Raw genomic sequence first — 12,412 nt, forward strand, 5'->3', positions numbered from 1 at the left:
ACAGTGGGTAAACATCCAATGGGATTGGGTCTCCTGGAAAATGATGATCCTGATTGTTGTTTAAAATCTTCATTATGCAATTCAAAATAGCTCGACTGTGACCAGTTACCAGAGTCGCCCGCACTCTGCAAAAGTTTGAGCACCCCTGTTCTAGTTCTTCTTTATTATTGCAAGTATATAAACATTCTTTCAGCACTGGGCTCACTGGGCAAAATGGTCATATAAAGGCATGTGGTGCAATTAAATTTATAGGCCAGAACTGCTTTTTAGTCCCAGTCTGGCACCACCAAGGGACACTTCAGCCCCGGAAGATTCGGCCGCTCAATGACCAGGCCATTTTTTGCGATACGGCACTGCGTTGCTTTAACTGACAATTGCGCGGTCGTGCAACAGGTGTAACCAAACAAAATTGACGTCCTTTTTTTCCCATAAATAGTGCTTTCTTTTGGTGGTATTTGATCACCTCAGCGGTTTTTATTTTTTGTGCTATAAACAAAAGAAGAGCGACAATTGTGAAAAAAACACAATGGGGGTTATTTATGAAAGGCAAATACATTTTGCACTGCAAGTGCACTTGGAAGTGCAGTCGCCCTAAATCTAAGGGGTAGATCTGAAATGAGTGGAAGCTCTGCTGATTTTATCATCCAATCATGTGCAAGCTAAAATGCTGTTTTTTATTTTCCTTGCATGTCCCCCTCGGGGATCTACAGCGACTTTACTTCCAAGTGCACTTTCAGTGCAAAGTGGATTTGCCTTTAGTAAATAACCCCCTTTATTTTTTACTTTTTGCTAATAAATATCCCAAATTTATCAAAAAAACTAATTTTTTCCTCAGTTTAGGCCAATATGTATTGTTCTACATATTTTTGGTTAAAAAAATCGCAATAAGCGTATATTGATTGGGTTGCGCAAAAGTTATAGCGTCTACAAAATAGGGGATAGATTTATGCCATTTTTATTTATTTACTTATTTTTTACCAGTAATAGCGGTGATCTGCGATTTTTATCGGGACTGTGATATTGCGGCGGACACATCGTACACTTTTGACACATTTTTGGGACCATTGACAATTATACAGCAATCAAATGCACTGATTACTGTGTATGTCACTGGCAAGGAAGGGGTTAACACTAGGGGGCAATCAAGGGGTTAACTGTGTACCCTAGGTGTATTCTAACTGAAGGGGGGATTGGACTGTCTAGGAGGAGAGAGAGATCTTTGTTCATACATAGTAAGAACACACGATCTGTCTCTACTCCCCTGAGAGAACCAGGATCTGTGTTTACACACACACAGATCCCAGTTCTCGATCTGTCACAAGTGATCGCGGGAGCACGGTGGTCATCGCGCCCGCCGGGCACTCGCATCGGCTTCGTGCACACGCTGTGGCCGCACGCACCCCTAGCGGCCAAAAGGCGAAGCGACGTAAGGTAACGTCGTTTCTTCCAGCCGTGCCATTCTGCTGCAGTAAAACTGCGGTGGCTGGTTGGCAAGTGGTTGAACACTTGCCGACCAGCCGCCGCAGTTATACTGCGGCAGGTCAACTCTACTGCGTGAATCTCCGTACGGCATACAGTGGGCACGCGCACAGCGGCAGAGGAGATGTCTGCCGCCCACCCTCCACAGAGAGGCAGAATGGCGATCTGCCAGTGTAAACAAAGCGTGTGCAATCGTCTGTTCCTAGTGATTAGGAACAGTGATCTCGCTCTACTCCCAGTCAGTCCACTCCCCCCACAGTTAGAAACACCTCCCTAGGACGCACTTAACCCCTTGATCGCCCCTTAGTGTTAACCTATTCCCTGCCAGTGTCATTTATACAGTAATCAGTACATTTTTATAGAACTGATCGCTGTTTAAATGTCACTGGTCCCAAAAAAGTGTCAAAAGTGTCCGATCTGTCCACTGCAATCCCGCTCAAAATCGCTGATCACCATTACTGGTAAAAGAAAAAAAAATGGCATAATTCTCTCCCCTATTTTGTAGACGCTATAACTTTTGCGCAAACCAATCGGTATACACTTATTGCAATTTTTTTTTTTTTTTCTTAACCAAAAATACGTAGAAGAATACATATTGGCCTAAACTGATGAAGAAATTTGTCTTTTTACATTTTTTTGGGATATTTATTATAGCAAAAAGTAAAAAATATTATTCTTTTTTTTCAAAATTGTCAGTCTTTTTTGTTTATAGCGCAAAAAATAAACACTGCAGAGATGATCAAATAACACCAAAATAAAGCTCTATTTGTGGGAAAATAAGGACATCAATTTTGTTTGGGTACAGCATCGCACGACTGCGTAATTGTCAGTTAAAGCGACACAGTGCCGTATGGCAAAAAATGGCCTGGTCATTAAGGGGGTAAATCCTTTCAGGCTTGAAGAGGGTAATGTTAAAAAAGACAGAATAAAATCCAGTAATACTTACTAAGATCAATTCCCTCAGGATCCCAGTCATAGTCCAGGGCCTGGATGTGCTGCTGCTCATCAATATAATCTGAATATTGTTCAGAAGTAAGGTTATATCTTCTTATTCGCACATTGTCTGGCAACAGCAGTAATGGAGGATTACCTGAAATATTGCAGAATTCCAGTAAAAATTCATGCATGCCATGTGTCTATTGCAGCTCAAAAGTACATGGGGAGCAGTATGCAGAATAAAAAGGCCTTTTATTAACTAAGAGGCCATGTAAAATATATAGTAATGCAGAGTAACCAATAAGAAGTCATTGCTTTGATTACAATACACACGCAGGCTGATTGTTACTTCAAATTTGCATTTTTGGGACTGTTTGCCTTAAATAGTCAGAAACAAACAACATTTCTGGGTCTCCCTAGCAGTGCTATAAACTTCAATACGTTCGAACCAAAACCAAAAAACTGAAATACAATTCTATTTTACCAGATTATTGCACTTAGAGATTATTATTCAGTCCACAGTTTAACTAATGGTTTTATTCATGTTAAAGGAAACAATCAATACTACTATATACAGTGCCTTGCAAAAGTATTCATCCCCCTTGGCTTTTTACCTATTTTGTTACATTACAGCCTTTAGTTCAATGTTTTTTTTTAATCTGAATTATATGTGATGGATCAGAACACAATAGTCTAAGTTGGTGAAGTAAAATTAGAAAAATATATACATAAAACTATTTTTCAGAAATAGAAAACTGATAATCGGCATGTGCGTATGTATTCATACGTATTGTTATGAAGCCCATAAAAAGCTCTGGTGCAACCAATTACCTTCAGAAGTCACATAATTAGTGAAATGATGTCCACCTGTGTGAAATCTAAGAATTACGTGATCTGTCATTACATATACACACCTTTTTGAAAGGCCCCAGAGGCTGCAACACCTAAGCAAGAGGCACCACTAACCAAACACTGCCATGAAGACCAAGGAACTCTCCAAACAAGTAAGGGACAATGTTGTTGAGAAGTACAAGTCAGGTTATAATAAAAATATCCAAATCTTTGATGATCCCTAGGAGCACCATCAAATCTATCATAACCAAATGGAAAGAACATGGCACAACAGCAAACCTGCCAAGAGACGGCCGCACACCAAAACTCACGGACCGGGCAAGGAGGGCAATAAACAGAGAGGCAGCACAGAGACCTAAGGCAACCCTGGAGGAGCTGCAGAGTTCCACAGCAGAGACTGGAGACTGGAGTATCTGTACATAGGACGACAATAAGCCGTACGGTCCATAGAGTTGGGCTTAATGGCAGAGTGGCCAGAAGAAAGCCATTACTTTCAGCAAAAAACAAAATGGCATGTTTTGAGTTTGCAAAAAGGCATGTGGCAGACTCCCAAAATGTATGGGGGAAGGTGCTCTGGTCTGATGAGACTAAAGTTGAACTTTTTTGCCATCAAAGAAAACGCTATGTCTGTCGCAAACCCAACACATCATATCACCCAAAGAACACCATCCCATCATGCTGTGGGGATGTTTTTCAGCAGTTGGGACTGGGAAACTGGTCAGGGTTGAGGGAAAGATGGATGGTGCTAAATACAGGGATATTCTTGAGCAAAACCTGTACCACTCTGTGTGTGATTTGAGGCTAGGATTCCAAACACACTGCTAAAACAACACTTGAATGGTTTAAGTTGAAACGTGTAAATGTGTTGGAATGGCCCAGTCAAAGCCCAGACCTCAATCCAATAGAAAATCTGTGGTCAGACTTAAAGATTGCTGTTCACAAGTGCAAACCATCCAAAAGAAAAAAAAAGCAGGAAAATAATAATTAAATGGAGGAGAATAGGGAGCTAATTAAGGCTGATTAGAGTAAATGAAGGGTTATTAAGGGGTTAAAAAGAGAAACATTTGTTCATCCCTTTGATCTGCAGATGAAGAAACAGAAATATACAAAAACAAGCAATGGGGGTTATTTATGAAAGGCAAATCCACTTTGCACTGAAAGTGCACTTGGAAGTGCAGTCGCTCTAAATCTAAGGGGTAAATCCGAAATGAGTGGAAGCTCTGCTGATTTTATCATCCAATCATGTGCAAGCTAAAATGCTGTTTTTATTTTCCTTACATGCACAGCGACTGCACTTCCAAGCAATGTTGAGCAATGTTGATAATAAACATTGCCGGCTGCTTTTTTTTTTTTTTGACAGCTCCAATTACCGGACTTCTTTAACACAGGGGAGACCCACTGACAGCTCAAAGAACCGAGCCTGAAAGTATCAGTTTCAGGTATCAGTGCATTTTCATGAGTACCGATACTTGTGCAAATACTCGGTATCGACACCGATACTAGTATCGGTGCAACCCTACCCAGAGGGTGTGCACACTAATGCAACCACATTATTTTAGTTTTTAAATTTTTCCTCTCCCCCCTAAAAGATTTCAGTTTGTTTTCAATTGAGTTGTGCAGTTTATAGGTCATATTTAGGCCCCTTTCACACTTATACGACTTCAAAGTCGCGCGATTTTACTGCGATTTGGCGGCGGCTATTTTGCCACAATTTTACTGCGATTTGCCATGATTTTACCGCAATTTGGGAGCAGTACTACTTTGTATGACTTTGCCACAATTTTGGCATTAACAAATGAAAACATACAGTAGTTGGTATGAATCATGAGGGGGAACTCCGCGCCAAGTTTTAAATGAAAAAATGGGCGTGGGTTCCCCCCCAGGGGCATACCAGGCCCTTAGGTCTGGTATGGATCTTAAGGGGAACCCCTAAGCCGAAAAATCGGCGTGGGGTCCCCCCCAAAATCCATACCAGACCCTTATCCGAGCACGCAGCCCGGCCGGTCAGGAATGGGGGTGGGGACGAGCGAGCGCCCCCCCCCCCCTCCTGGACCGTACTAGGCCGCATGACCTCAACATGGGGGGTGGGTGCTTTGGGGCATGGGGGGAGCCCTGCGGGCCCCCCCCACCCCAAAGCACCTTGTCCCTATGCTGATGAGGACAAGGGCCTCTTCCCGACAACCCTGGCCGTTGGTTGTTGGGTTCTGCGGGCGGGGGGCTTATCGGAATCCGGGAGCCCCCTTTAATAAGGGGGCCCCCAGATCCCGGCCCCCCACCCTTTGTGAATGAGTATGGGGTACATCGTACCCCTACCCATTCACCTAGGGAAAAAAGTGTCAATAAAAAAACACACTACTCAGGTTTTTAAAGTAATTTATTAGACAGCTCCGGGGTCTTCTTCCGACTTCGGGGGTCTTCTTCCGACTTCAGGGGTCTCTCCGGCATCTCCTCCCGGTGTCCTGATCTTCTGCCGCCTCCTCCGCTTTCTTCTGCAGCTCTATTGCTAGCGGTGGCCCGGACTTCTGCCTTCTGCCTTGTTCTTTCTTCTTTTCTTCCAATGTTGACACGACGCTCTCTCCGTCTGGAATGCTCTCTGAGCGCTCTGCAATGGACTTATATAGGCGGTGACCCCGCCCCCTTATGAGGTCACTGTCCCGGGGCATGCTGGGACTGTGCCGTCATAAGGGGGCATGGTCATCACCCGGTAACCACGCCCCCTTATGACGGCACAGTCCCAGCATGCTCCGGGACAGTGACCTCATAAGGGGGCGGGGTCACTGCCTATATAAGTCCATTGCGGAGCGCTCAGAGAGCATTCCAGACGGAGAGAGCGTCGTGTCAACATTGGAAGAAAAGAAGAAAGAAGAAGGCAGAAGGCAGAAGTCCGGGCCACCGCTAACAATAGAGCCGCAGAAGAAAGCGGAGGAGCCGTCACAAGATCAGGACACCGGGAGGAGACGACAGAGAGACCCCCGAAGTCGGAAGAAGACCCCGGAGCTGTCTAATAAATTACTTCAAAAACCTGTGTAGTGTGTTTTTTTATTGACACTTTTTTCCCTAGGTGAATGAGTAGGGGTACGATGTACCCCATACTCATTCACAAAGGGTGGGGGGCCGGGATCTGGGGGCCCCCTTATTAAAGGGGGCTCCCGGATTCCGATAAGCCCCCCGCCCGCAGTACCCGACAACCAACGGCCAGGGTTGTTGGGAAGAGGCCCTTGTCCTCATCAACATGGAGACAAGGTGCTTATTTGAGTTTATTTTACACTTTATAATACAGACTGGCTGTGAGATCTGAAGAAAAGTTTTTAGTGCAATCAGGTACGGAAACGTATGACTTTGTTTCTCCTTTGTTTATTGCTGTAGTGCAGCTAAATTTTGAACTACAACATAATATTGTTTTTATGTATCAATATATGTATTGATTTACCTTACCATAAACGGAATATGCATTTTCCTTACCATCAGCTGCACATTGCTTTCCTTGCTGATCTCCGACTGATCGGAAACCTTCTGCACAGAAGCACTCATAACTTCCCTTTGAATTCTTGCAGTCTTGTGGACACATGCCATATAGTTCACACTCGTTAATATCTAAACAAAAAGATTTCTTTATTGTTAGTGTGTCAAACATGTCTGTAAGACTATGGGTTCTCTGTCTAATCAATAGTATAAAAATACTGCCTTCTGTCTCACCATCGCAGGAATTCCGGTCGCTTTCACTGGCTTTATATCCAGGCCGGCATGAACAGAGAAATCCACCTCCAGCTAGGTTAGTGCAGTTGTGTTCACAGATATTTTCTCCACAGTGTCGTCCGGTCCCTCTGTCTAAGTATCATGAAAGAGAAATTCAAAGATAATACTATATATACAGTATATATATATATATATATATATATATATATATATATATATATATATATAGATCTATGTATATATAGATCTATATATATATAGATCTACATCTCTATATCTATAGAGATATAGATATATAGATATATCTATAAATCTATATATAGATATATCTATATAGATATATAGATATACAGATAGACTGTCTTTTTTGTTCCTGACTGGGCTCCTGTGTTAATTGGGTAAATGCATGCAACATTTCATAAAATAGTAACAGCTTTATAATTCACATTTAACTACATATTTGAATTATTACTGAAACATTTAACTTCAGTTATTTTTTAATGGTATTTAAATATTTACATGCTTGTTATTCTGTATTTTATTTTTTTATATTTCATTTGGGCATGATGTCACACTGCCATTTCCGCTTTCGAGATCGGCAAAGCTTAGTGACTGCTGCTTTCTGGTTTACCTTTTTCTCCATATGGATGAGATGTCTTGTATATTCTAATCCAATTTTTATGTGATTTTAATTTGGATGGCTGTCTATTTTAAATTATAATAAAATACTACACTATATACAGCTTTCTGTGGCTCCATGTGGTGAGTGTTCCTTCTAGACATCATTAAAGCGGACCTTCAGTCATTTTTTCGGCTTTCCATCTATTAAATCTTCTGCCCTTGTGGTTTTAACTTTGGATAGTAAAACATTTTTTGTCTGCTGGTAAATACCTTATACAGCCCACTTCCTGTTTCTTGTCCGGTAATTAGCCTAGGCTTCTGACATCATGCACAGCTCTCTCTCTCACTCTTGTGAGAGTTTGCCAGGAAGGGAGGGGGGATGAGTGATAAGAGGGCCAATGAGTGCTGCAGAGCTGGAGGTGTGCCTGTGTGTGTCTGTGTAAATCCAGGAAGTGAACAGGCAGCAGCTTCAGTTACCCACAGTTAAAACGGATGCAGCCAGACTCAGTGGAGGGAGATGTCTGCAGCATATTTGGCAAGTACAGAATCACAGTATAGATAAAATAATATGCAAAGTGGTTGGAGGGAAGCTTCAGAATGGCAAAGATGTTTTTATTACAAATTATGTGAGCAGACTGCAGTTCCTCTTTAAAGAGTTGGAAGTTTGCCCCCAGATGGTGAAGAGCTTCATGACAGAGATTCATTATTTTGGGCCATTTAGATACGTCTAGTTATTTTAAATTACTGTAGGTCATGGAGAATGCAGCACCAGGGAAATAATTGATAGCATAACACCTGAGGTCAAAAGAGGATAAAAAAATCTTCTGCAGGAAGACTTATCGTTAAATCTCCTTATGCCAATCACATGTTTTGTAATGTACACGGGATAATAGCCTAGGAGAATACAACCAGAAAAATATGGGTCATTCATGTATAAAATCAGAGGACACATTCTTAACCGACAGTGGAAGAAAACTGCTGCTAAAGCCGAGTATAACAGCCAGCCAGGTTTCATTTTTAAAATGCAGCAATGAATTTGGTGTATTTTCTGTCTAGCAGGGATAGCACTGGGGAATTCTGTGCTATATGGTGCCCTTAAAGCGTATAGAAACCCAAAATCTATTTCTCTGTATGTTTAGCATCATCCCTCTCTGTTTGCAGTTTTTTAAGCAAACTGTGTTTTTTTTTTTAATCTGCCATAAACTTCCTGCAAATACAAGCACCTCCTGTTGCAGGCTGACAACTCTAATCCACTAATAAGTATGATAAGTATGGGCATTTTCAGCCTGTCTTGTTAGCACCTTCATTTGGCCAATGCATACATACCAACACTCCCCAATTTTTTCTGGGAGTATCATCAGTGTAGAAGTGTCACAGTACTAGAGGTATCTGAGATGAAGAGAATTTGTAGTGTTGAGGGTATCTGGGGTATAGAGGGGTCACCGTGCTGGAGATATAGAGGACCACAGTGCTGGGGGTATCAGGAGTGTAGCAGGGACACAGTGCTGGAGGTATCTACAGTGCATAGGGTAACAGTGCTGGGAGTATTTGGGATATAGGGAGGGACACAATACTGGGGGTATCTAGTATACATAGGGTAACAGTGCTGGCAGTATCTGGGATAGAGGGAGGTCACATTCCTAGGGTTATCTGGTGTGTAGAGGGCTAACAGTGCTGGAGAGGCATCTAGGGTTTTGAGGGGATAATAGTTCTTGGAGTGTATATTGGGTGTAGAGGTGGTAACCGTGCTGGGGGAAGTCTGGGGTGTAGGGGATGTAGAGGGTTCATAGTGTTGGGGTGTCAGAGAAATAATCAACCCGGCCGTATTGGTCGAATGGGTTTCCAGAACGAACGCATGCGCAGTAGAACGATGCGGCGCTCGCATGCTCGTGGCCCAATGGCATGATGCGCGCGCGTTCGTATTAGCACACGCTCAACGTGATGCTCTGGCTGATTATTTAAAGACACTCATGCTCAGACAGGTTGCTGGTTTGTCTTCAGCTTCCTGTCTGAGTTGTTTCCTGTTTCCTGTTCCCTGCCTACTGAATCACTGCTTGACCCGGATCGTCCCTGACTACTCTGCTCTTCTCCTGGACCCGACCAATGGCTTGTTTATACGGATTCTGCCTTGTCTTCAGTGTTTGACCCCCTTGCTTGTGACCCGGATTTACCTGCTATCTCCTGTGCCTGAACCTTTGCTTGTGACCAGGATTTGCCTACTATCTCCTGTGCCTGAACTTCTGCTTGTGACCTGGACTTACCTGCTTTCTCCTGTGCTTGACCCTCTGCCTGTGTCCCGGATCTGCCTGCTAACCTTGTGTTTTATCCTCAGCCTGTTTCAGACTTTCTGAATTGCCAGTCTCTGCACATCTACCAGGACCCTTCAAGGAGTATTACGCAAGTCCCATCCAACCTGTTGGTAGCCTGTGCCTCTTCGTGCCATCTGCTCCCTGTTCCACCTCCAGGGGGCGGACTGCGCTTAGTCGCAAGGGCGAATCGCTCTCGGCATCTCGGCCTCGGTAAGTACTTACCTGACAGTACAAACCAGCCAGATGTCAGAGGCTGACAGAGCGCGCTCTCCGCTTGAAATACTGTGCCAGCAGGTTTCCACACTCACCGATGCAGTTCAGAAACTGCAAGAAGGCTACACCCAAATTGATAGTCGCCTCCAGCAACTCTCTGGAGCACCCATACCAACAGCTGTGCCCGCCAGTGGGGCCTCCGCTCCTCAGCCTTCATCAAATCCAACTGTGGTAATGGCCCTTCCTGAACCTAGGGTCCCTATGCCGGAGCGATTTGCAGGCGATCGCAAAAAATATAGGGCTTTCAAGAACGCTTGCTCCCTATACCTAGCTCTTCAGCCCAGGACTTTTTCTTCTGAAGTAGTAAAGGTGGGCTTCATTATTTCCCTCCTGGCCGATGAACCCCAAGCCTGGGCTCACAGTCTGATGGAACAAAGGAGCCCTGTTCTAAATTCAGTAGATACCTTTGAAAACATGGCACAACTTTATGATGACTCACAGCGCACGGCTACTGCTGTGGAGTTCCGGAAGTGGTCGGCTGATACCGGCTGGAACGAACCTGCCCTAAAGTACCAATACCGTCAGGGGTTGTCGGAAGTCCTTAAGGATGAGTTAGCTAGGGTGGAGACCCCTGCAACTCTGGAGGAATTGATCCAGTCAGCCACCAAGCTAGACAGGCACATGCGCGAACGGCACTCAGAGCGCTTCCAGGTTCCTCGATCCGGCTGGGTGCTTCCCAAGCCGACCCCCTTTCCGGTTCCTCCAAGCACCGCTACTCCCGAAGTCGAGCCTATGCAACTCAGACTGGTCCGCGCTCCTCTTACTCCCGAGGAGAGGCAACGTAGGCGGCAGGCCAATCTGTGCTTATACTGTGGGGGTACAGGTCATTTTCTCCGTAACTGCCCTGTGAGACCTAGTAAGTTTTATCCTCGATCTGTTATGAATTATCAAGTTACCAGTGCACCCAAGACTTATGTCTCCCTCCTTATCTCCCTACAGGAAACTCGCCTGTCAGCTATAATTGATTCTGGAGCACGTAGCTGTTTTTTGGACATCACGCTGGCTCAAGAGCTACAAATTCCTCTTCAAACTAAGAAGCAAAGCCTTCAAGTACACTTGGCTGATGGGTCTCTCTCCCGCTCTGGACCTATCACCCAGGAAACCAGACCCATTTTCGTCACTACTGATTCTGGTCACCAAGAGTTCCTACGTTTTGACCTTATTTCCTCTCCTTTGTTCCCCATCATCTTGGGACTCCCCTGGCTACAGGCACATGAACCACAAATAAACTGGAACAAGAAAGAGGTTTCCTTCTCTTCTGAGTATTGCTCCCAGCACTGTCTCACTCCGGCCCCGGCCGCCTGTTCAGCTGTAATCCCTGTGCCTGATAACCTCCAACATGTTCCATCGGTGTACCTCGAGTTCTGAGACGTTTTTGACAAACAACAGGCTGACCGCCTACCACCTCACCTTACGACTGCCCCATTGATGTTCTGCCCGGCTCTGAAGTTCCTTTTGGCCGTATCTTCCCGTTATCAGAAACGGAGCTAAAAACTCTCAAGATTTACATCGATGAAAACCTAGAAAAGGGTTTTATCCGCCCTTCCTCCTCACCGGCTGGAGCCAGTATCTTCTTTGTAGAAAAAAAAGACGGTTCCCTGAGGCCATGCATTGATTACAGGGAACTAAATAAAATAACTATAAAGAACCGGTATTCACTCCCACTTATCCAGGAGTTGTTTCAACGTTTTCGTTCCGCCCGAATCTTCTCCAAACTGGATCTCCGAGGGGCCAACAACCTCATCAGGATTCGGGCTGGAGATGAGTGGAAGACTGCCTTTAGGTCCAGGTTTGGACATTATGAATACCTGGTGATGCCCTTTGGGCTATGCAATGCCCCGGCCACTTTCCAACATCTGGTCAATGATATTTCCCGGGAGTATCTTGACAACTTCCTAGTCGTCTACCTGGATGACATCCTTATTTTTTCTGCTACTATTGAGTTACACCGAGTTCATGTTAAAAAGGTCCTGGCAATTCTCAGAACACACAAGCTGTATCTTAAGGCAGAGAAATGCGACTTTGAAAAGTCTGTTGTGCAATTTTTGGGATTCATTATCTCCACCAACGGGGTCACAATGGACCCACAGAAGGTCAAGGCAATCCAGGAATGGCCAGCCCCATCAGACAAAAAGGGGGTTCAATGTTTCATTGGCTTTGACAATTTTTACAGAAGATTTATCATTGGATTCTCTTCCATTGTAGCCCCCATTACTCAATGGACACGTCAACACAACCGTTTTCAG

At 44.3% G+C, this 12,412-nt stretch overlaps 1 protein-coding gene across 1 annotated transcript in view; it reads right to left on the bottom strand.

Moving 5' to 3' along the window:
- The window catches only part of LRP2 (LDL receptor related protein 2), a 375,159-nt gene that overhangs the window by 42,346 nt on the left and 320,401 nt on the right, over window positions 1–12,412 (bottom strand). The window contains exons 64-66 of the mRNA XM_073634007.1: window positions 6,964–7,095; window positions 6,730–6,861; window positions 2,426–2,569 (exon numbers count right to left, since the gene is read on the bottom strand). Coding sequence (XP_073490108.1) covers window positions 2,426–2,569; window positions 6,730–6,861; window positions 6,964–7,095 — 408 coding nt within the window. The remainder of the gene's footprint in view (window positions 1–2,425; window positions 2,570–6,729; window positions 6,862–6,963; window positions 7,096–12,412) is intronic.

This window comes from Aquarana catesbeiana, linkage group LG06 (assembly GCF_042186555.1).
Source record: "Aquarana catesbeiana isolate 2022-GZ linkage group LG06, ASM4218655v1, whole genome shotgun sequence".
Lineage (NCBI taxonomy): Eukaryota > Metazoa > Chordata > Amphibia > Anura > Ranidae > Aquarana > Aquarana catesbeiana.